Genomic DNA, 22,937 nt, shown 5'->3' with positions numbered 1-22,937 from the left:
AGGTTGAAGTACACTTTTTTCGTTTTGGAGAATCACTCAACAGTTTCAGTGCCTTGAAATTGGATTCCGTCGTCTGAAACCGGCTTAGCAAGCCGTTAAAACCGGCAGACAGTGATTAGATTGGCTGACGCAAAGTGATGTTGTTATTAAAAATGCAGGAGACAACACAGCAGATAATCATGTTTATATGCGCTTTACCGAAACAACAAATGCTGGTAAACTTTAATTTAAAGTTTAAAGTCACTGTCTTTTGGATTGTAGAAGGTATCAAAAAACCGAACCGTAGGCAAAATCTAAGCTAAATTGTAAAGATGTAAGGAGAGAAAACTTGATACGAAATTTGAGCCAAGAAAAAATACGTGCGACTACGGCAGCGACTTCAAACTTTCGAAGCTACCCAATCGCCACTTCTTTAGAAGGAGAGATATCCAAGCAAATTTTTTAGCTAAAAATTAACATGTATATGTTTTTTGTGTAACTATATTAATTTATATAAAGTCAATATATTTAAAATATTATATATTTATGTTTCATTAAGATGTTTGTTGGTGGTTTACTAGCTGGAGCTCAAAGTGTTCTGAGTTTCCTAATGGCCGACTTCGTAAAGTCGTTTAGGCAGTATGGGTTAGTAGGAAAAATGATCAATATGCGCACAATGTGGCAATGTTTTTTTTTGTTTGTTTGTTGTATATCCACTTATTTTAGTCCATCGCTCGGAGAAATATGGGATTTCTTTTTAAGTATACACTTTAAGTTTAAAAAAAATAAAAAAACAAGAATGGAAGCAAACTTCGACAAGCCGAAGTTCATATACCATTGCAGCTTTGCAAAAATTAAATACTCTTGTAAACATTACAATTATGATTTACTTGCGTATATGTTTAGAGCATTGAAGCTATGATGATTTGCAGTTCAATAATTCGATATTTCCTATGGCAGCTATATGATATCGTTTTCTGAATTTAATAAAAGTAAAAGCGTAATTCTGAACTGTCAAATTATTAATAAATTAAAAAGAATTTTTAAAAAAATTACAAAATAAAAAAGTTAAATTAAAAAAAAAACCTTTTTTAATATATTTATTGTTTCCATGGGAGTTTTATGATATAGTAGTGCGATTTTGATGAAATTTAAACCTTAATTATGAAATATTTAACCATTGCTATATGTCGAAGAACTAAAAATAAATTGGAAAACCGCAAAGCTATAATTTTTTTCATTTATTTTTCCGATTGTTTTTATGGCAGCTAAATAATAATAAAAATTTAACTTTTTTATTTTTTTAAAATTCTTTTTGACTTATTAATAATTTTACAGTTCAGAATTATGCTTTTAATTTTATTAAAATCGGAAAACGATATCATATAGCCGCAATTCTCTGCTCAATTAAATTAGACATTCTAAAAATCGAAAAATGCAATCCTGGTAATTTGGTACACGCAAGCGTAAATATATTACTGATAATCACATTGACATAAAATTAGACTAAGACCGAAAGTCGGTCAAAACATCCACTTAAGGCATCATCCAGCTTGTCACCTAACACAATTGGAAAACTGGTTATCTGGACCTGGACCTGGTTGGACCATAAAAGTGAACGAGCAAAAATGCAAACATAATACTTTCACCCTAACAAAAACATTGTCCGCAATTATCATTTAACAATATATTGATACCATCTACAAATGATGACATATTTCGGAGAACACCTCGGCAGTCGTGTTACTTGGAAGCGAAGCGCGACCAAATAAAACATAAGTCACGACAATTGCAGAGGCTAATAAATTCCAGCTTTCCACTACAGTTATGCTTTTCAACACTGTTAACAAGCCTGTTTGGAAATGAGTCTGTGGTACATCCGCAACACAAACATCCTCAGAGATTCAAATATCCCGTTAATAAAATTAGAAATTGCCCAACTACAAGCGAAACACATATCCAAATTTTCACACAAACCAGCTAGCACGCGCTCTCTGCGAAACCAGAATCTAAAACCCTCCTAAGAACAATTGACCTACCTAATGAGGCATCAGTTCAACACAATGGCACTGTTAATGGTCATCGATTTATAGATTTAAAATTATAAAATTTGTTGTTAGTCCCCTAAGGGAGAATGTAGACAAAAAAACCTAAAATGGGAGCTATTAGACCAAGCGAATCATAACATCTTGTGATCACTGATAAAACGCTTCTTTTAGTAGAAGTTGAATAAAAAATATCTTCTTCGCAGAAGTGGCCGATATTGATATACATATTATATTTCTTAACAATTTCGCTTCTAAACTCTTAACACGCCACAGCGCGAGTCCGAAGGGGTCTCCCAGGGAATTCAATCCAGAACTGTTTAAAAGCCAAACCGAGTATTGTTCGCTTTTCAAACGATACCCTTTTCGTGAAACAAACGCTTACAAAAATAATTTGACACAAAAATATCTAACGAGTAGCAATTTACTATTTCCCAAAATAATTTTACATCTTCAGTAAGGTAATTTTCTTCAGTTTCAAATATATTCGGATATATTAGGCAAAATCAATAATACACAAGAAACTGAAAACCTTAGAGTTCACCTGGATAGACGGCTTACATGGCCTAAGCACATCGAAGCCAAGGTAAGTCTACTAATTTAAAGCTACAAGGTTTAGTTGGCTAATAAATTAACTAAATAAATATATAAGTTTAAGATTTGGCAACTTGTCGTTGTTCTCAAAGAACGAAATAAATAAATTACCATATCAAAAATAAAATATGCTGTTTCTGAAATTGAGGGTCTGATAGGGAACTATTTTTGGGAAAATCCCACATAGAATCAATCATTTATACCGAACTGGAGCTGATAATCTGTTATGGTTTTTGTGACAACAGCAGTACAATAGGCATCATAGCCAAAATGCTGAGACTTAAAAATGACATCAACTTCCGTTTCAGAGCTGAGTGTATATTATCCTATTTCAAATACAAATACATGCGAGGTATTGACTTGAGCTGCATCAGTCCCGCAAGGCAAGACGAAACAAGGTTGAGTTGCGCTGTTGAATCGAGTATTTTGATTGGAATATTGCATGCAATGTATGTGTGATAGTTATGATAATGTGAATGAACATACGATTAATGTAGATCAGGGGTCCCCGAGCCCATGGTGCAACTATACAAGGTGGTCTCATTAGTTCTGCCGAGGACGATACATTTTTCAGATAAGATAAAAAAGATAGCAATCGTTTTACTTTCGCTCGTTTGACAAACGACAAACGACGACAATCCTCAAAAGAAAGCATCTCGTGCGTTGAGACCACCTTCTTTAGTTGCACCATTATTGGTTGTAAGGGTGATTCTTAACTACAATTATGGATTAAAAAAATATAATTTCAGCATAAAACACAGAAAAAAAGTATCAAAAACAACAACATAGCAAATTTTCAACTGTCAATTAATTCTTTGCAAATTGCAAACACAAACTTAAGAGAGACACAAAGCCAAGCAAAGCCAAATTCGTCCGTCTTGGTGGGCTCTTATCACAATTGACTGCAATTTGCATTATTAACAATGCCTGGCAAACGTGTTGATAAAAATTTAATTCAACTAGTTTACTTTAATAATTATAAGGGTAAACCGGCAAAGGAGTTAGTAAAAATGTTTAATATTAAATTAAGGACAATTTACAACATTATTAATCGGGAAGAAAATGAAAATCGGCTTCATCTGAACAATGAAGGTGACCAAAAAAGCTCACCAGACGTGATCAATCAAAAATTTTGAAGATTGGCAAAAAAACGGAAACTACAGGCAGTTGGCATTGGAGTTAATAAATGATTGCAATGTAACAGTAAGCCACGAGAATTTTTTCAATACTTACAAGTACTCACCACACGTAGCGAGAAAGTAACCAATGCTCTCTGTGCTAAACATCGAAAGGCGGCTCAACTTGTCTATTGCCAATGCTAACCAGTCGGCGGAGTACTGGAACGATGTTATCTTTTGTGATCAAACAAAGATAATGATATATAATTTCATGATGGGCCCAGCAAAGTTTGGAGAAAGCCGAAAACAGCCTTTAAACAAAAGAATATAATACCAACAGTGAAGATTGGCAAACTATCTGTAATGGTTTGGGGATGTATGTATTTCATCGAAAGGTGTTGGAGAGCTTCGAATTTTTAATGACATAATGTCCAAAGAGTTTTATGTGGACATTTTAAAAAATGAACTAACAAACAGCGTGAAGGCGTTTGGGTTCATGAACCCTCAACACCGGAATAATCTTCAATACAAACTGTATTAGGACAACAACCCCAAACATAAATCGTTCCTTTGCAAGTCCTGGCTGCTGTATAACTGCAGCAAAGTGATTGACACTCCAGCTCAGGTTCTTGAGCTTAACCCCATCGAAAATTTGTGGGCCTTGTTAAAGAAGAAGGTGGCTAAACGGGGACCAACCAATAAAACAGCTTTAATACAAGCAATCCAAGAAGAATGGAAAAAAATACTTGAGTATTATGACCTAAGCGTCCTTATACAGTCCATGTCTCGTCGCCTAAATGCAGTATTAGATGCCAAAGGACACCACACGAAATATTAGAACATACATTGTAACATTTTTAAGTTTTCGTTACGAATTTAACCAATGTTTGCATTTTGCAAAGAATTAATTGACAACTGAAATTTTGCTATTTTTTTGTTTTTGATATTTTTTCTGTGTTTAATGCTGAAATATATATAAATTTGGTAACTCATAATTATAGTTAAGAATCACCCTTATAATATAAAAAAGAAAGACTGAAATAATAATTTGTATTTTTGTTAATAAATATTAATCTTGAAAATTGATATTATTGACTTTTCTCATTTTGCAAAGAATTAGTTGACAAACTGTATGTACATCGCAAACTGGATCCCAGACCACAGCGGTTAGTGTTTTCTACAATACATCAAGACACGATCGGAGCTACAGCAACAACTCAATGCGCACTTGTTCGTCAGAAATTCGGAATTCTCTGAAACAGTGCAGGGCCTCTAAAAAGAAGCGGTTCAAAATGCAAACGACGATTAGATGACATAATTTCTGTAAACTGAGAAACATGGCAATTGAGTGCCGCAGGAGAAAAGCAGAAGAGAGAAACGAAACGAGATCAGGCAACAGCAGATCAACGGTGACATGTTTCAAATGCGATACCGTTGGACACATCACTTCAATGGAGTATGGATATGTGTGCGATAATCCAAACTAACGGGAGGGGCGATTTGGTGAGCGGTTTCCATTTTTCTTTGTTTCGGGATGCGAATGTTCTTTAGTGAAAGAAAAAATCGGCGAGAAGATAGCAGGCAAAAGAAGTCACAATTTGGTAATTTAAAGAGGCATAGACGACGATATTGTCAAAAGCATCATGAATATTCTGTCCACCGTACAAATTTCTTCTTTTCGAAGTAGTAAATGATAAATGCCTCAAATATGAAATATATTGTTGAACGTTGATGCACTATGAACAGTACAAACAACTGGCCCGACGAAACCGGCAGTTATTAAATTCGCGAGGAAAACACAAATAACATAATGTAGAGACATTAATAAAAAAACTAAAGCTAAATATGTTAAAATTGTAGTTTTTAAGACAGGGACAGAGGTTGAAATGCAATTTGATTATAAAGATTATTATAATTAATAAAATGCAGGCCAAAATTTGAGGTACATTTTGGCAAGTTAGGAGGATGGTAATTGCGGTTTGGTCCAAAAGGCACATTAAAAGTTAAGCGGCTTACCAATTCTATGGAGTCAATATTACCTTTGACAAGATTGAGCATAAAAATAGTTCCAAGCATGATTCTACGATAACAAGAGTATGTAAATTAAGCAATAGTAATCTATTAGAGTAAGAAGGCAACCTTACGTTTTGATCTCAGTTTAAACCACGAAGGGTACCGACTCAACACGATCAATGTGTACTTGATATTGGGGACTCCAAACGAGACGCAATATTGCAAATTGGGACGGACAAGGAAAGTAAATAATAATTTAGTAGTATAAGGATCTTCAAGTTCTTTTGACCATCGCTTAATAAATCCACGAACACTAGTAGCCTAAATTGTTGACCGTATATGTTCGGTCCAGTGGCATATTATGAAGAGAATAGCTTATAAATGAAGGCGTACCCCTATAAAATGTCATTACGTTACATTAAAGGCCATTCGGATTTAAGATGTTAGATTGGCACCATCTCTGAAAACAATCTATAGTAGACTGTAAACCGAAACCCGATTGCAAATTATTATAGGACAAACAACGTTTAACAGCATCAGCATACATAAATACTCGAGAATGTCTTATGACAGTAGGAAGAACATTGATGAGTAAAGTAAAAAGCCATGGGCCCACATGATATTGGAAACTGCGTTTTTATACCCTTGCAGAGGGTATTATATTTTCAGTCAGAAGTTTGCAACGCAGTGAAGAAAACATCTCGGACCCTATAAAGTATATATATTCTTGATCAGCATCACTAGGAGAGTCGATCTAGCCATGTCCGTCTGTCCGTCCGTTTCTACGCAAACTAGTCCCTCAGTTTTAAAGCTATCTGCATGAAACTTTCCCAAAAGTTCTCTTTCTATTGCAGGTAGTATATAAGTCGGAACGAGCCGGGTTCATATTCACAATAAACAAAAGACCATAATTATTTTGAACATTTTTCTGTTGAATATAAATAGTATTTTTGTATTTAATATTAATATTGACCGTATTTCGAATAAATATGACGCATTGTTAATTTATATTTTTTATTTGGAAAATAATTTGAAAATATAAAAATAAAACAAAATAATACATTATTAATATAATAAATTCATTTTAACTTCACTTAGTTTTCTTCAGAACTCGAACGCTGTTTCCGTTATTTTCCATTGGCACCTTATTCAAGGGGTCTTTAGAATAATTCTTTTAAACAAATTTATAAAATCTCAATAAAAAATCAATAAATACTTGATTAAAATCACATACTTTTGACCAAAACTCTACATTTGTGCCGATTCTTGGAATAGAATCATGGATGTCCGCCACTGATAAAACTGGAGCACCCCAAAATTACTCCCGTTTCCTGTAAAATAATTGTAATTAAATAAAATAATAAATTATTGAAAAGATTATACTTGATACATTGATACAAATAAAACGAAATAAAAAGATGAGAATAAACAGAAAAGAAAATAAAATTCCTAGAAAAACAAGAAACAAAGATAAAAATACAAAAAACACATGTATAAGTTTTAAAATATTATCAATAAAATAATAATTATGTAACAATATAATTAATAGTTATTTAAGTTATTACTCACATTTTTATCACAACCCTAATCCACTTTCACAGAAAAAACCCTACTTTTATTTTAATTGACGTCCGCGTTGCTCAACCGTAAAACTTAAAGTGATATTCTTCGCGACAGCGCGACCTGTAAGATTCTTCATATGTGTATGTGTGTGCAAAAGAATGGACAAATTCTGTCGAACTTTGTGGCATGCCGTTATGCTACAGTAGAGGTTAAAAAAATAGCACATACAGTTTGGATTATATTCATTGGATTTATGCCAGCATGAATACATATTCCTATATCTTCATATTGTACATGCCTAAGCATTATACAAAATATAGGAATCTGTTATAATTACGATTTAGTTTTTAGTTTTAATCTAGAAAACCAATGTTTTTTGTTGGCTTGTTATTATGTTTGTCCATCGAGAAAATTTCAAAACACTAAACAAACATAGATTTTAGACCACTGGTGTACGAATTCGGATTAAAAGGACAGACGCAACCTTGCATTTGCTTCTTGTTCACGCATGTGTGTGTGTAGAAAAAGCGAAAAGAATGAAAAACGAAAAGCAAATACGTGATCTTGGTTTTTTTGGTTGCTTGACCTTGCATTTACAATACATATGTACATACATATGTCAGTATGTATATTCTTGTACACATGAATAAAAAAAAATGCATAAGAATTTTCGGCGCATTTTGCTTTTATTCTCTCTCCTCTTCCTCTTCCTTAACTAATTCAAAAGTTGATGTTGTTCAGCAATCGTAAATATTGCTGAAGTTATGTACATACATATAAAAAAGAACACAGACATACTTTGTGAGCGCACGTAAATGCATGTTTATTATGTGTACACATGTTTCTACTTTTAATATTTCCCATATTCATAATAAATACATATGTTAATGTTTCAAATAAATTGCTTAAATGTTTAAGTCAAATATGAAATAACATTAGTTAAATTATGTTAATTAGATACCACTTTTCATAGGAAAAACTACGAAGTCAAACTTCATCTTAATCCCTCTTTGCACTTTGCATATTCAAAATAAATTGCTTCATGTTTCGGATAAATTTCTAAAATGTTTAAATAAAATATAAAACAACATTCATCATACTATACAAAATTGAAGAATTTTAAAATAGTAAGAATAAGGATGGAAAACTTTGATTTTAATATGAGGAATATCTTTTTAAATATTATTCTCTTATTCTGAACATATTCATAATTGACTGAAGGCTTAACTCTGTTTTCTATTGAAATCAATGATTTTTATAATTGATTCGAATACGAAAATATTATGTTAAATCAATTATAAAAATGTTTAGTTTCACTATGCGTTTTTTTTTTACCAGTGTATATATAACATCAGTCTGCATTTTATTATTTAATCCTTTAACTATAATAGATCTCAAATCAAGTAGGTTCGTGGTAAGCCTTCGCCTAAGAAAGCCATGTTGATAAGGGGATATTAGTGAGGAACACAAATGTTGAGAAGTAATAATGCGCTCAAATGCTTTAGGTATTGCAGACAATTTATAAATACGGAGTGGAATAATAAAAGAATCTTTCCACATAGTTGGAAAAACTTATGTTGAGGTAGACAATTGAAACAGTTTATGAATCGGATGACAAATAGTTGAGGCATAAAACTTAAGCACGCACCCTGGAAGCCCATCCGGCCCTGGGGAGTATGTTGGTGTTGTGGTCTCCAAATCCTATAGAAGAGAACTTTATGTTATTACTGGGGAAAAATACAATTTGACTTGTTTAAATTGTAAGGGTAAACTTAACTTAGACAAGAATCCGCACCATGGGAAGTTTGGAGGGTTGCTTGTTATGATAGGACTAAAAGTCCATCAAAAAAGTCATTATCGGACAAAGGCGTGCAAACAAGTGAGTCAGTAGGAGATGATTAAGATATATCTGGGAGATAAAAATTTCCCAAAGCAATCAAATGATCGCTGTCAGAAAGTAGAGATAGAACAGATTTTAAAGCAGACAAATGATGTTCATAAAATAAAATGTGAGGCCCAGGGGGAATACCAAGTTTCAAATGATTTTGGGCACTATTTCTTATAGCTGTCATATATCCGATCTGGCCGACATGCAAAAAAGCTCCATATATTAAATAAAAAAAAAACAATTATCTAAGATCGCATTTTAATATTCATTTCCCTTATTAGTGCTTCATTTTGAAAGTAAAGATACATTTTACAAAATTTTAAATAAGTATGTTTATGTTACTTACAGAGATATAACTGCTGCTGGTATGGTTTTCTTTTTAATTGAGATCGACTAAATATCTTTTAAATACGCACTGGACAGCAATAGATCAGTACTATCCATGGATCTATTGAAAACGTCTGTAATATTGTCTAATCGCCTACATTTTCTATCTATCGCTCTTATATAATTTATTTCGGGACTCTGATGCATGTTCACCAAGGCATCCTACAAGAACTGAACAGGTAGCCATGCACTAAGACTTTGTGAACAGTGGGCGACATCGGATACCAAGGATATTTTTTGTGATAAATAAATAAAACTTTGTAAAATATCATAATCAAAACCAAGAATTGATGAAAGTAAGGCTGCATTGGAAAATGCTCTTCTTGCAGTGTTGCCGTCATAGGAGTTTCCAATGAGTTTAGAAAGTGGCTTGTCCACATTTAGGCCCATTTCTTTCTTTCCAAGCATGTAAAGGTCTGATTCCATATTGAAGAGCATGTGCCTTAGCCAAATCCTTCGAGTTTATGTCTTTAATGTTGAACAATTGTTTTGGCTGTGCTCCACAGATTGGGCAAGACTGACAAGAGTTGGTGCCAGTTAATATGTTTAAGACTTTACCATCTATTAGTATCATGTGACCAATATACTCAACATATATATTTTGATTTTTAAATTTATAAAAATATATTTGCATGTTGCGAATCTGGGCATCCAAATTTTCATCTTCTTTTAATATAAGAGAGGTAGTTTCCTTTATGAATTCAATCTTCAATGGGTGGTAAAATCTAACTGATTGCGGAGGCTTATTGAGCCAAATAATTTGTTGCGTTTCATTTGTCAATTTCATTGGGACAATTGTAGTAACAAACAGTGAACTGTCAATTGAAGGACTATCGTGGATCTGGAAACTCTGTTTGTATGAACTCTGGCCGGACGAACCATCATATCCATAGCCGAAGAATAACTTGCAATGTACCACGTTGGGAAGTGTTTATAACACCTCGTGTTGCAATCCAAGAATGCGGGATGATGAATGATCCAAAAGATTTTGCAAATGATACAAGTTCCTTATTTTCAAAATATTCTATTCCTTTTGGCCTGAGTTTTAATTTAGAATTAAGTACGGCCGGATATGCCGGGTATATATCACATCCGTGCATTTTTCCATTTCGTTGTATATTTATATACTGACGTTTTGTTTGGGCTCATCCGCAAAATGATTCTTTTTTGTTTCATTAATGCTCTCAGAACTCCCAGCTGCTTTTAAAACAACAGTCAAGTCTTTTTCGTTCGTATGCATGTATGAGTAAGGGAGATAAGTTGTTATTCTCCTTTGAAAGTTCCACGGTCAATTTAATTTTCAGTCGAGAACCAGCGCTTTCAAAATCACATTTTGGGCGACCCACTTTATTTGCTAATGCATAATGACCAGTGATTTATATAAACAAGCTTTTCCCAAGCCATTTTGCGTGCTTTCCCTTAAATCTTTCTAGAGTTGAAATACATTTAGGCAAGTGCTTATTTAAATAACTGACAAAGCCTTTCACTTTTTACTTAATCGACTTTATGGTTTCGTTATCTAAATGTTTTTGTGCGATCACTCTCAATATGTGCTGTTGTACGGCGACTCCTGAGCGATTATTGTTGCTCGAAATGTCAACCAGTTCGGCACGACTGAACACATATTGTACTAGAAAATTTTGAATTTTTCGAAAACGTGTGGATTCGGACAAAAACGGTTAGTTTCTCATTAATCTGCACACTTTGGTTAATAGTTTCTCGTTTACAACTTTTTGCAACACTTTGCCATGCAAAAGTACTGATCCACGAAACACAACTACACTTGTTAAGCTCGTTCCAAAAATACACGTAAACAAAACTCGGTACAATTAGACAAAAACACATAACAACGACACAAACATTGGTAAACTTTAGTTTTACATACATGTACAATCGTTTTCCATATTTATTCATCTAACTTTTTCGTAAACTTTTGCCACAACAAACGATCAAAGTCGCACAATTTTTCGCGCCAATTTCATACAAAAACATGGTAATCAGCTCACTTTAACAGCTCGCCAGTAGCACAGTGTTGCTCCAGATGTTAAAGTTAGATATTTTTTTATCCGTCTAGGGTGTTTAAAAATTTAAAATAAAAAAGAATTTAAAATACAAAAAAAAAATTGACTTTATGCCAAACAAGAAAAAAAGCAAACTTCGGCAAGCCGAAGTTCATATACCCTTGCAGCTATTGCATTTAACATTTTTGAAAACAATAAAATTATGATTTACTGCGTATATGCTTAAAAGCATTGAAGCTATGATGATAAGCAGCTCAATTATTTGATAGTTATTTTATATATTTTTATTATTTCTATGGGAGCTATATGATATAGACGTCCGATTTTGATAAAATCTAAACCATAATTCTGAAATATTTAACCATTGCTATATGTCGAAGAACTGAACAAAAAATTAAAAAACAGAAAAGTTATAATTTTTTTCATTTATTTTTCCGATTGTTCTTATGGGAGCTATATGCTATAGTCGTCCGATTTTGATGAAATTTAAACCGTAAATCGGAAATATTTAACCATTACTAAGCGTCGAAGAACTAAACAAAAAATTAAAAAACAGCAAAGTTATAATTTTTTTTCATTTATTTTTCCGATTGTTCCTATGGGAGCTATATGCTATAGTCGTCCGATCCGGCTCGTTCCGACTTATATACTACCTGCAATAGAAAGACAACTTTTGGGAAAGTTTCATGCAGATAGCTTTAAAACTGAGAGACTAGTTTGCATATAAACGGACGGACAGACGGACATGGCTAGATCGACTCTACTAGTGATGCTGATCAAGAATATATATACTTTATAGGGTCGGAGATGTCTCCTTCACTGCGTTGCAAACTTCTGACTGAAATTATAATACCCTCTGCAAGGGTATAAAAACGCGAAAAAACCGTAGTGCATTGCTCGGCTTACAAAAGTAAAATAAAAGATAAACGCGATAGGACGAGAAAGGCTCAAAAGCTCTGGCATATTAGCTTACTGTGGGCTTTTTTCGCATAATTAAATGTTTACATATTTATCGCAGAATAAACTTTGTCGAATTGCATTTACAATTAAGTAATTTAACTTTTCTTCTGCTTCATGCCTAGGCTGCGTTACCTGCTGTTTTTATTGCTTAATAAATTTCGAAAATGATTTTTGCTACGATTCAAAAGTTGAGATTGAAAATTCCACTGTTTTTTTTCAGGTTAAGGACTTGAAATTTTAAGACTCTTGCACCAATGAATTTTTGTTTTATTGCTCTGCCATAAACAGTGTTGCCAATTTAGCTATTTTCCCGCTAGCGTTTTTCAGTAGAAAATTGCGGGACAAATTGTTAATTAGCGGGAATCGGGAAATCTGACTTTTTTATAGACAAGTTTTAGCTTGTTAAAAAATATGGCAAGTTCATGTATTTTGTATTTTACTTGCTAATATTTTTTTCATTTGAATCGCAAAAAAGCATCGATAAGCCAAAATAAGATTAAATTTAATCGGTTTAAGGTATGATGTATTATCGCGAGTGTACTTACACGTTGAAAATGCCCAAAATATATAAACAACAAGAAAGAATGCAAACTTCGGCAAGCCGAAATTTATATACCCTTGCACCCTTTGCATGAATAAATAGAATTAAATACTTTTGAAAGCATTACAATTATGATTTACTTGCGTATATGTTGAAAAACATTGAAGCTATGATGATTTGCAGCTCAATTATTAGATAGTTATTTTATATATTTTTATTATTTATTATTTATAGTCGTCCGATTTTGATGAAATTTAAACCGTAAATCTAAAATATTTAACCATTATTATATATCAAAGAACTAAAAAAAAATTTAAAAACAGCAGAGTTATAATTTTTTTTAATTATTTTTTCGATTGCTCCTATGGGAGCTATATACTATAGTCGTCCGATCCGGCTCGTTCCGACTTATATACTACCTGCAATAGAAAGAGAACTTTTGGGAAAGTTTCATGCAGATAGCTTTAAAACTGAGGGACTAGTTTGCGTAGAAACGGACGGACCGACGGACATGGCTAGATCGACTCGCCTAGTGATGCTGATCAAGAATATATATACTTTATAGGGTGGGAAATGTCTCCTTCACTGCGTTGCAAACTTCTGACTGAAATTATAATACCCTGTGCAAGGGTATAAAAACCGCGTCATGCCTGGATGCAAGAACCCGCATTCAGAGATTGCGTGGACTTTGCATTTTTTCTTATTTTACGACATATTACACTTCTCTGTAGGTTTACTATTTTAGCTTTGTGTGAACAAATTGTAGCTTACTTTTCGCCAAACTAGTTGGTTTTTCAAAAAGTCGTAGAAAAAATTGTTCTTCTGACGACGTATTGGGCAGCATATCAAATATTATTCGAGGATCCTAAAAGTATTTTGAATATCTTTTGAACGGAGCATCATTTGGGGTAAAAAAGTGAATCATTTTCCAACTCCAATCAAAAAATGTTAGTATTTCACTTTCATCGTCCTTTCTTTAGAACTAGTTTATTTTCGTAAAGGTATTACTCATTATAATCGGAGCGTCACAGCATATCTGCGAATTTGCCGTGAACGCCCGCTTCGGCAGCCCAAGGCGGCTCCTTAGGGAATCTTTAGGGATGGAACTGCAGGTCATGGACTGCCGTTTTTAGTGTGTGTATACAAATTTCTGCGTAAAGCTATGTATGTCTCAACTTATTCATTGCAAAATGAACAATGACAATAAAATGAATTTTAAAGTTTAATATTTAATAACAAATATACGATATTTTTCATTATTTTATATTATTGTAAGGGTTATAATTAACTACAATTATGGATTAAAAAATATATATTTCAGCATAACACATAAGAAAAGATAACAAATCCAAAAAATTGCAAACATTCAGCTGTCAATTAAATCTTTGGAAAATGCAAACACAAGCTAGAGAGAGACACAAAACAAAGCAACGGTAAGTCAGATGCAATAAAAAAATACACGTGCCTCCTAGATACATATGTACATATGTATGTTCTTATCTCTTGTATTCATTACGATTTTGCCTTGTACAGTTGCACAACTGATTCCAGTTTGATATTAAATTAAGCACAATATATAATATTATTAATCGTCCAGAAAAGGAAAATCGTCCCTATCTGAACCATTCTGGACGCATACCAACAAAGCATTATTCAAAAATATTGGAATCAAACTTCGGCAAGCCAAAGATCATATACAAAAAAAAATTAAAAACAGCAAAGTTATAATTTTGTTCATTTATTATTCCGACAGATTCTTTGATGCTCAGAGACAACTACATACATACATATGTATATGGATACTACTTGAGATTTTTTTTGGTAATAAGTTCAAGGTCACACATTTTTAACGCTAAATTCAAACTTTATTGTTTTGTTTCTTATATTGTGTTTAACCCGCTAATTTTAACACTTAAATTGTTGCAGTTGTTACCTTAAAGTGTTAAAAATTTTTTTGTATACATTTAACCCTCGCATATTCATTCCGTTTTGTCGTCAACTCCAATCAATGAGCAATATTTTACTTTTTAGATACAATGTTGCTCTTTAACGTAACGGCACCGGTGGTATTTCATCGAATGGTATTTTTGTACTAAAATCCGTTTCATATTTTTTACTGTTGGGTATCGGCTCTGACAATTTTCATCATTCATTGCTCCTTGGAATCGCCATAGGTTGTCTTGCTCGCACTTACGTAAAATCGTATAGTTAAAACAACAAATGAGCAATGAATGAGGCCAACAATGTAGTATCAAAGCCTCATTACAAGTACTCATCAATTCGGGAAAACTTTTATATTGCCAATGTTAACCAGCCCCCGGAGTACTGGAAAAACGTTGTGTTTTGCAATGAGATAAAAATTATGTTATATTATCATGAACCAGCAAAGTTAGGAGAAAGCCAAACACAGCCTTTAAACAGAAGCATATAATACCAACTGTAAAGTTTGGCAAATTTTGGAGCGAAAAGTTATATGTGGAAATTTTTAAAAACTAGTTAAAAAAAACGTGCTGGATTTTGGGTTTGTTAACCCTCAAAACCCAAATAAACTGCAATACCAGCTGTATCATAGGCATTTATAGGCATTGTTAAAGAAAAAGGTGGCTAAACGGGGACCGACCAATAAAAAACCTTTAATACAAGTAATAGAATAGAATAGTAATAGAATGAAAGAAAATCCCTGAATATTATGACCTAAATGGCCTTATGCAGTCCATGTCTTGTCGCCCGAAAGTAGTCTTAGATGCCAAAGTACACCACACCAAATATTAGAACACTAACTACAAAAGTTTTTAAGTTTTCATTAAAAGTTTAAATTATGTTTGCATTTTGCAATGAATTAATTGACAGCAGAATAATTTCTATTTTTTTTGTTTTTGTTATCTTTTCCTATGTTTTATGATGAAATATATATTTAAAAAAAATATATAATTGTAGTTAATAAACCTTACAATATTATAAAAGATATACTGAAAAAATCGTATTTTTGTTAATAAATATTAAACTTTAAAACTCATATTTTTGTCATTTTCCATTTTGCAAAGAATTAGTTGACATATTGTATGTACGCACTGACGGCATTCATGCGAAATTTATGTAACTTTTATGTTGTATATGTTATGTACATACAAACCAAATTCTGCGAGTAATAAATAACATATAATTAACAATTAGAACAAGAAGAAACGCTATTGTTGAGTGCCCGACTATAAGTTACCCGTTCCCCACCATAAAAGCATAAAAAAAACACAAAAACAAAAAGTACATTTTTTTATGCGAACATTTATTACTATGTATGTACTAGTTACCGCAGCAGTTTTCTATATATTCGTATATATACAACTTGCACAAACAGCCCGTTAATGACTATTCATCGACAAATGGTTGGCTTTGGTTTACCGGCCGAAGCGCATGTGGCCGTAGTCATCGAACTGATCATCTCCTCCTCTCTTACCAAACCTCATGTGTCCGTAGTCGTCAAATCGTTTAGCTTTTGTTCGATCGTCATCATTATCCATCAGGAGGTCCAATTCGATTGGCATCATTGGGCGAGAAATCATAGGCACTCTTCTACCGAAACCAAGAGTTTTCTGTATGTGCCTGTCCCCAAAACGCGAGAATGATGGACCAGCGAAATTGGAGTTGGACTGATCTGATTCCGCTCCCATTTTGGACTCCAATTCCTGTAGACGCCGTTCTTCCTTTGCTGTCTCCAGACTAGTTGTCTGTGCTGGGACCGGTACCACCACAAGGAGGCAAAAGGCCAAGGCCCAAAGTGGCATCACAAGGGTGATGAAGTGCTTGCAACTCTTGAGTCCCATTCCCTACTTAGCCGTTGGCCGACTGCAGAACAGAAACGACGGTGCTTCCTTTTTATATGATTTACGCTGACGTCGTTTTTTGCCTTGCCTGCTTAACATTCCTTTGACGCGACTGCCAAGGATTAAGTGCTTTGAAATATTCAGGCAAATGAAATTAAATCAACCATGGGTTTTGACTTGTGATTGACTTGATTGATTAGATTAACCATCTGGCGCTGCTCTGAAAAATGATTGAATTCTTCGGAACATGCATTAAAATCAGGTGTCACTAAGATGGGTAGCTGAAGTTAAAAAAAGTATTTACATTGAAAGCGGTCGGCTATATCATATCGCTGCCATTGGAACAATCAGATAGATATACACAAAAGAAAAAATCGTCGTACTATGAAACATAACCTGCAAGTGTATAAAATTATATTTATATAACACATGCAAATGGATACTGTTTAAATAACTACGTTTATATTATAGTAAAGAGCTAAGTCCACGAAAATGGTTAATCATATAAAGAAAAATTTATTACCATAAAAATTGTAAGAACACTGCAAAATATTAAAAATACCATGGAAATTGTGGAATAAATACTGTAACTCTAAGAACGTTTCATTTTTAAGCCAAAATTATTAATTTAAAACCGTTAAGAACAACTCGTTTTTTAAGAAAAAATATTCTAGGGTCAAATATGTAAGATGCCTTTTTCAAGAATAGCCGATGTTCATCAATAATAAATAAATATTAATTCAAGCAAAATTTGGTCTCTATGCTGTAATAAATATATATCAAATGTGCTCTCTTTAATATGCTTAATTGGCTGTTAAAAATGTACATAAAGTAACCAATAATCCGTAATTTATTAGAAAAATAATATAATTATCCATTATGCATCAAACCTAATCTTAAACTTGCAGCAATTTGCCGTTTATATTCGTAAAATATTCCTGAAAAATAAAAGTGTATGAGTCGGAGCGAGGCGGGTCGGACGACTATATTCTATAGCTACCATAGGAACAATAGGGAATGACAATGAAAAAAATAATAACTTAGCTGTTTTAAAATTATTTTTGTTAGTTCTCTGATATTTATTATTGGCGGATTATTTAAGAACGGCTCAAATTTGATCAAAGCCTGGCAACTATTTCATATAGCTTCCATGGTAAATATGCCTGTTCAACAGGCATATGGTAGCTATATGACATCGTTGTCCGATTTTAATAAAAATAAAACAATAATTCTGAAACATTAAACTATGTATCGAAGTGAAGTCAAGTGATTTCAAGTTAAAAACAGCTTCACTGTTATTGCTGTTTTATTTAATAAAATAATTTTTCTCCCATTTCGAAAAAGTCATGTCAACCTAAGTCCTATTCTCGTATAAGTAAAGTTTGTCTAGGACAAAAACCGAAACGTATGTAGATACAATGAACTAGTGCTCAAGCACGGTGTCTGTAGAATGTATGATAGTTGGTTCCGAAAACAAGTCCTAGATGTCGCTATAAAAGCAAATCATTCTTAATAAATGTGAAGAATATATCATGAAGACGTTAATAACTAAAATATTACATTTTAAAATTGGTTACTACAGATTAAAAAAAAAAAAACAACCATTTCAACGCTGATAATCCAGAATGTCTATGTGGTAAGAACATATACACCAAATGAGGATGGTGTGCCATAGGTAGAAGGACTTTTAATAGTTTATCTTGTAGAAACCCGAATAAGTTCTAAGTCCATCTGGACAAAACCCACCCAAGCGGATCAAGATAGTTTGTGGACAGGGAATATTCATATTAAAATTAAATACGATTTATACACATAATTACAATAGACATTCAAATAAGTAAAAACAGTGGCAGTTGGGCAAGCAGGGTTTTGTCTAAAACTGAATCTTAATATTAAATGAATTTAAGCAAGAAAAAAAGAAAGCTTCGGCAAATCTACGTTTATACACCCTTTCAGCTATTAAAAAGTAAAATATTATATGAAAACACTTAATTTCGATTTTAAGCGTATATGTAAGAACTAAGCTATTTCGATTTTCCCGTGAATTTTTCGATCGTTTCTATGGCAGCTTTATTAAATCGTTGTCCCATCCTAATAAAATTAAAAGCCATTACAATCTCAATGTATATACGTACAACCAGGTTAAATTTTTTCATTTATTTTCCGGTTGTTTCTATGCAAGTTATTTGATATAATTAATGTGATATGATTAATAAAATTAAATTTTAATTCTGAAAACCGTAAGAGACCATTTTCAACCCCGGGAAAAACACCGTTATGGGATACATACTTCTTATGGAGGAAATTGCTATGCGTCCAGTTTATAATTGATGGTTTTCGCGATCGTTCAGTCAATATCAATTGGAACATTGAAGGAGTTGGCACGGAAGTATGAAAATCTAACAATGAAGTCCCAACGTTTTTCCCACCGCCCAGAAAACACTGAAAAAGATCGGAATACAATCCGTTGCTACAATTGTTCCCCTTATGGGTATCCCTGCTTCCGTTGTGAATTCCCCCAGCATATGCTAAAGGATTGCCAACAGAAGCCTGCAAGTAATCGAAGAATTGTAGGAGCAGCAAACAACCAGTTGATACAGGATGACGAAGAGGAACCAAATATCTTTATTTCGATTATTAACCAGGTAGGAGTATATTTTTACACTGATTGTCAACAGAAGCCTAATGTAACCATTCTTTTTGACATGTTTGTTTCCGACTGATTATTGTGGAGTTAAATGGAATTAAAATAAAAACATTCCGGAAAATATTTGTTAAGCTTGTTTTTCAAAACATAGAAGAAGAATTTTTTTGTTTTAGCCAGCAACTATGTTGCAACTAATGTCCTCTTAGACCGTAAGTTTTTTGAAAAATTTGGAATAATTTAAGAGTGAATTATTGAATAGATTAGTGAATAGTGAACCATTAAATAGATTAGTGAACAGTAAACCATTGAATAGATTAGTGAATAGTTAAACATATCGAGACAGTGTTCAATTGGTAAGCAGTAAAAACTTTGAAGAATTATGTAAAGAAAGTGAAATCGATAGAGATGACAGCATACTATATATATATAGTGACATGTCCATATTCCTATGAGACTCTGCATATATTTAAGCAACACATACACAGTCCCATCACACTCTGAATATACCCATTACTTTATGTATCCATAATATACCCTACACTACCCTAGAATTATTCACCCTTGTAACAAGAGCCCAAAATCGAAGGCCAACGGAAAGTCCCCAATGTTATCACCCAAAAATGTAGACTAAACAACTCACCCCAATGGTCACGTTCACACGTTCAAAGATAATCAAAGTTCGGCTCGCAGACACATAAACTCCTATTTCAAAAACACATAAACTCCTATTTCAATCCAAAGACATTTCAAAGTCATAAAACTAAGAGCGCACTTGTATCCAAGAGTCAAGACACTTGAATCCAAGAGTAATTAAAGTTTCACTCAAAAGAAACTGAAAGTTCTCAGAACAAATTTACAACTCACTCAAATCCCGAAAAGCTCGAGACCGAGGCTTGATCACCAACAAAATCAGATCAGCATGTTAAGTTCAGTTTGAGACCTCAAAGCAATAGGTCGGTGTTCTTCACAAATAAGTTTAAAACTCTGTAAACCACATGTTGAATAAAATAAAGTTATATTTTTTTATTTAACCGGAGTGACAAACATATAATTGGCGCAGTCGGTAGGATCTAAAATAAAAGTCCTTTTAAATACGGTACTGATCAACAAAAAGATATACTACACAACTAGTTATCTTGATCAGCGAATTGAACAAAGTGCACTTAAAAAGATCCGCAAAAGAATCTACGTGACGTAAAACCTATGAGTGGTCATAAGACATCTAAAAAAATCCAGTTCGGTCAGAAAAAACATTCTGAAAATAAAATCTATGTGACATAAAACCTACGAGTGGTCATTAGACATTTAAGAAAAATCCAATTCGGTCAGAAAAACATTCTGAAAATAAAATAACGTGACGTAAAAACCTACGAGCAGTCATAATATCCAAAAATCTAATTCGTGCAATTATAAACATTTTTAAGAAGTCCAAATAAAAAAACTCAAGACAAGATGGCAGTCCAACAATTATCAGAGATCCATCTGAACCAGTTACTGGGTCAGATCAAGGAGTTACAATACTTCGACGGAACACCAGGAAAACTCTCAGAATTCATCAACGAAGTCGAGTACTTGTTACAATTGTACCCCACCCAAGAACCAAGGCAGGCACACGTCATTTTTGGAGCCATCCGAAGAGTGATAGTCGACACAGCAGCCGAAACCGTCGCACAATCTGGAGCCAACAACTGGGTAACAATGAAGACAGCTTTAATCACCGCCTTCAAAGATCATAGGCCTTACGAAACAATCATCAAGAAGCTGGCGGAAACACAATTCAAAAGGAGTCTTAGTAAGTTTATAAGCGAATTAGAAAAACAATATAGAAATGTGTTCGATAAATTAGAATTAGAATCTGATCCATCAGATAAAATAAACTATACAAGAATGTTGGATAGAACAGTTCATATTACCATTGATCGAAAACTTCCCGATCGCATGTATATGTCATTAGCAAGAAAAGATAAAAGCAGTATTCCAAAATTAAAGCAAGCTTCTATGGAATTAGGATTTTATGATGCAAATCCAGAAGAAGAATATGCACAAAATAAAAGTAACCTTAAAAATCATAGGAACAAAGGAAAATATCAGAGTAATAATCAAAGATATTACGATAATCAAAGAAATCTAAGTTCGTATTACAATTCAAATTCTAATTCTAATGCAACAACTTCTCAGAATAACCAAAATCAATATCAACAACGTCCCATTCCCCCACATTTGCAAGGCAATTACCAAACATTTAGAAACAGTTTGAATCAAGCCAGATTACAGAATCCGAATAACCATCAAAATTCAAATGATCAGGTTAATACAAATAGATTTAGTGGTGCCCCTGTAAAAAGACAAAGGGAAAGTCAAAGTGGCCAAAATAGGATGGATGTAAATTTTCATCAAACTGCCTCGGAGACCGAAGACACAATCCATATGTAAAAATTGCTTTCCACAATAAATTTTATAAGGGAATGATAGACACAGGATCATCAATCAATATAATGAATAAAAATTTTGCTAAATTAGAAGAGACGAAGGAAGATCTAAAAGTGTATACAATTAGAGGCCCGGCAAAAATACATAAAAGTATCATAGTAAAACCAAGCGTAACATGTCCATCAGAACAGAAATTTTATTTACACAAATTCTCCGACAATTATGATATCCTGTTAGGTCGAAATTACCTAGAAGCCGCTAAAGCAAAAATTGATTATGAAAACAAAACAATTAAACTAGGCCCAAAAACATATAATTTCCGATACAACGACGAAGATATGGAAGAAGATAAGACCGCACAGGAGTGCCTTAATCTACCTTCTACAGAAGATCAATCGGTAAATTTCGCGATTCACAATGATTTATGCGAAAACAATGAATTTAGGCTCGAACATCTGAATAGCGAAGAGATTGAAAGTTTAAAGAAAGTTCTATTTGAATATGGTGACATTCAGTACAGAGAAGGCGAAAATTTGACTTTCACAAGTACAATTAAACATACAATCCAAACTCAGCATGAAGATCCAGTTTATCGTAAACCATATAAATACCCCCAGAGCGTTGACGAAGAAGTAAATAGGCAAATCAAAGAAATGATAGAGCAGGGAATAATTCATAAGTCGAAATCTCCTTACTGTGCACCTATTTGGGTCGTTCCAAAAAAGGCAGACGCATCTGGCAAGAAGAAATTTAGGTTGGTTGTAGATTATAGGAATTTAAATGAAATCACTATCAATGATAAATTTCCAATTCCTAGAATGGACGAGATCCTTGACAAATTAGGAAAATGCCAATATTTCACAACCATAGATTTAGCTAAAGGATTTCATCAAATCCAAATGGACAGCAAATCAATCGCAAAAACTGCAT

The 22,937-nt window shown here is 33.3% G+C and overlaps 1 protein-coding gene across 1 annotated transcript; it reads right to left on the bottom strand.

Annotated features, from left to right (window-relative positions):
• Positions 1–16,371: 16,371 nt before the first annotated feature.
• On the bottom strand, positions 16,372–16,942 carry LOC108150073 (drosulfakinins). The gene has a single exon (XM_017278036.1). The coding sequence runs from the start codon at positions 16,928–16,930 to the stop codon at positions 16,505–16,507; it is 426 nt and encodes a 141-aa protein (XP_017133525.1). The 5' UTR covers positions 16,931–16,942; the 3' UTR covers positions 16,372–16,504.
• Between the last annotated feature and the right edge of the window lie 5,995 nt (positions 16,943–22,937).

This window comes from Drosophila elegans, unplaced genomic scaffold (assembly GCF_018152505.1).
Source record: "Drosophila elegans isolate 14027-0461.03 unplaced genomic scaffold, ASM1815250v1 contig_476, whole genome shotgun sequence".
Classification (NCBI taxonomy): Eukaryota; Metazoa; Arthropoda; class Insecta; order Diptera; family Drosophilidae; genus Drosophila; species Drosophila elegans.
This window is presented reverse-complemented; position numbering and strand designations above follow the sequence as displayed.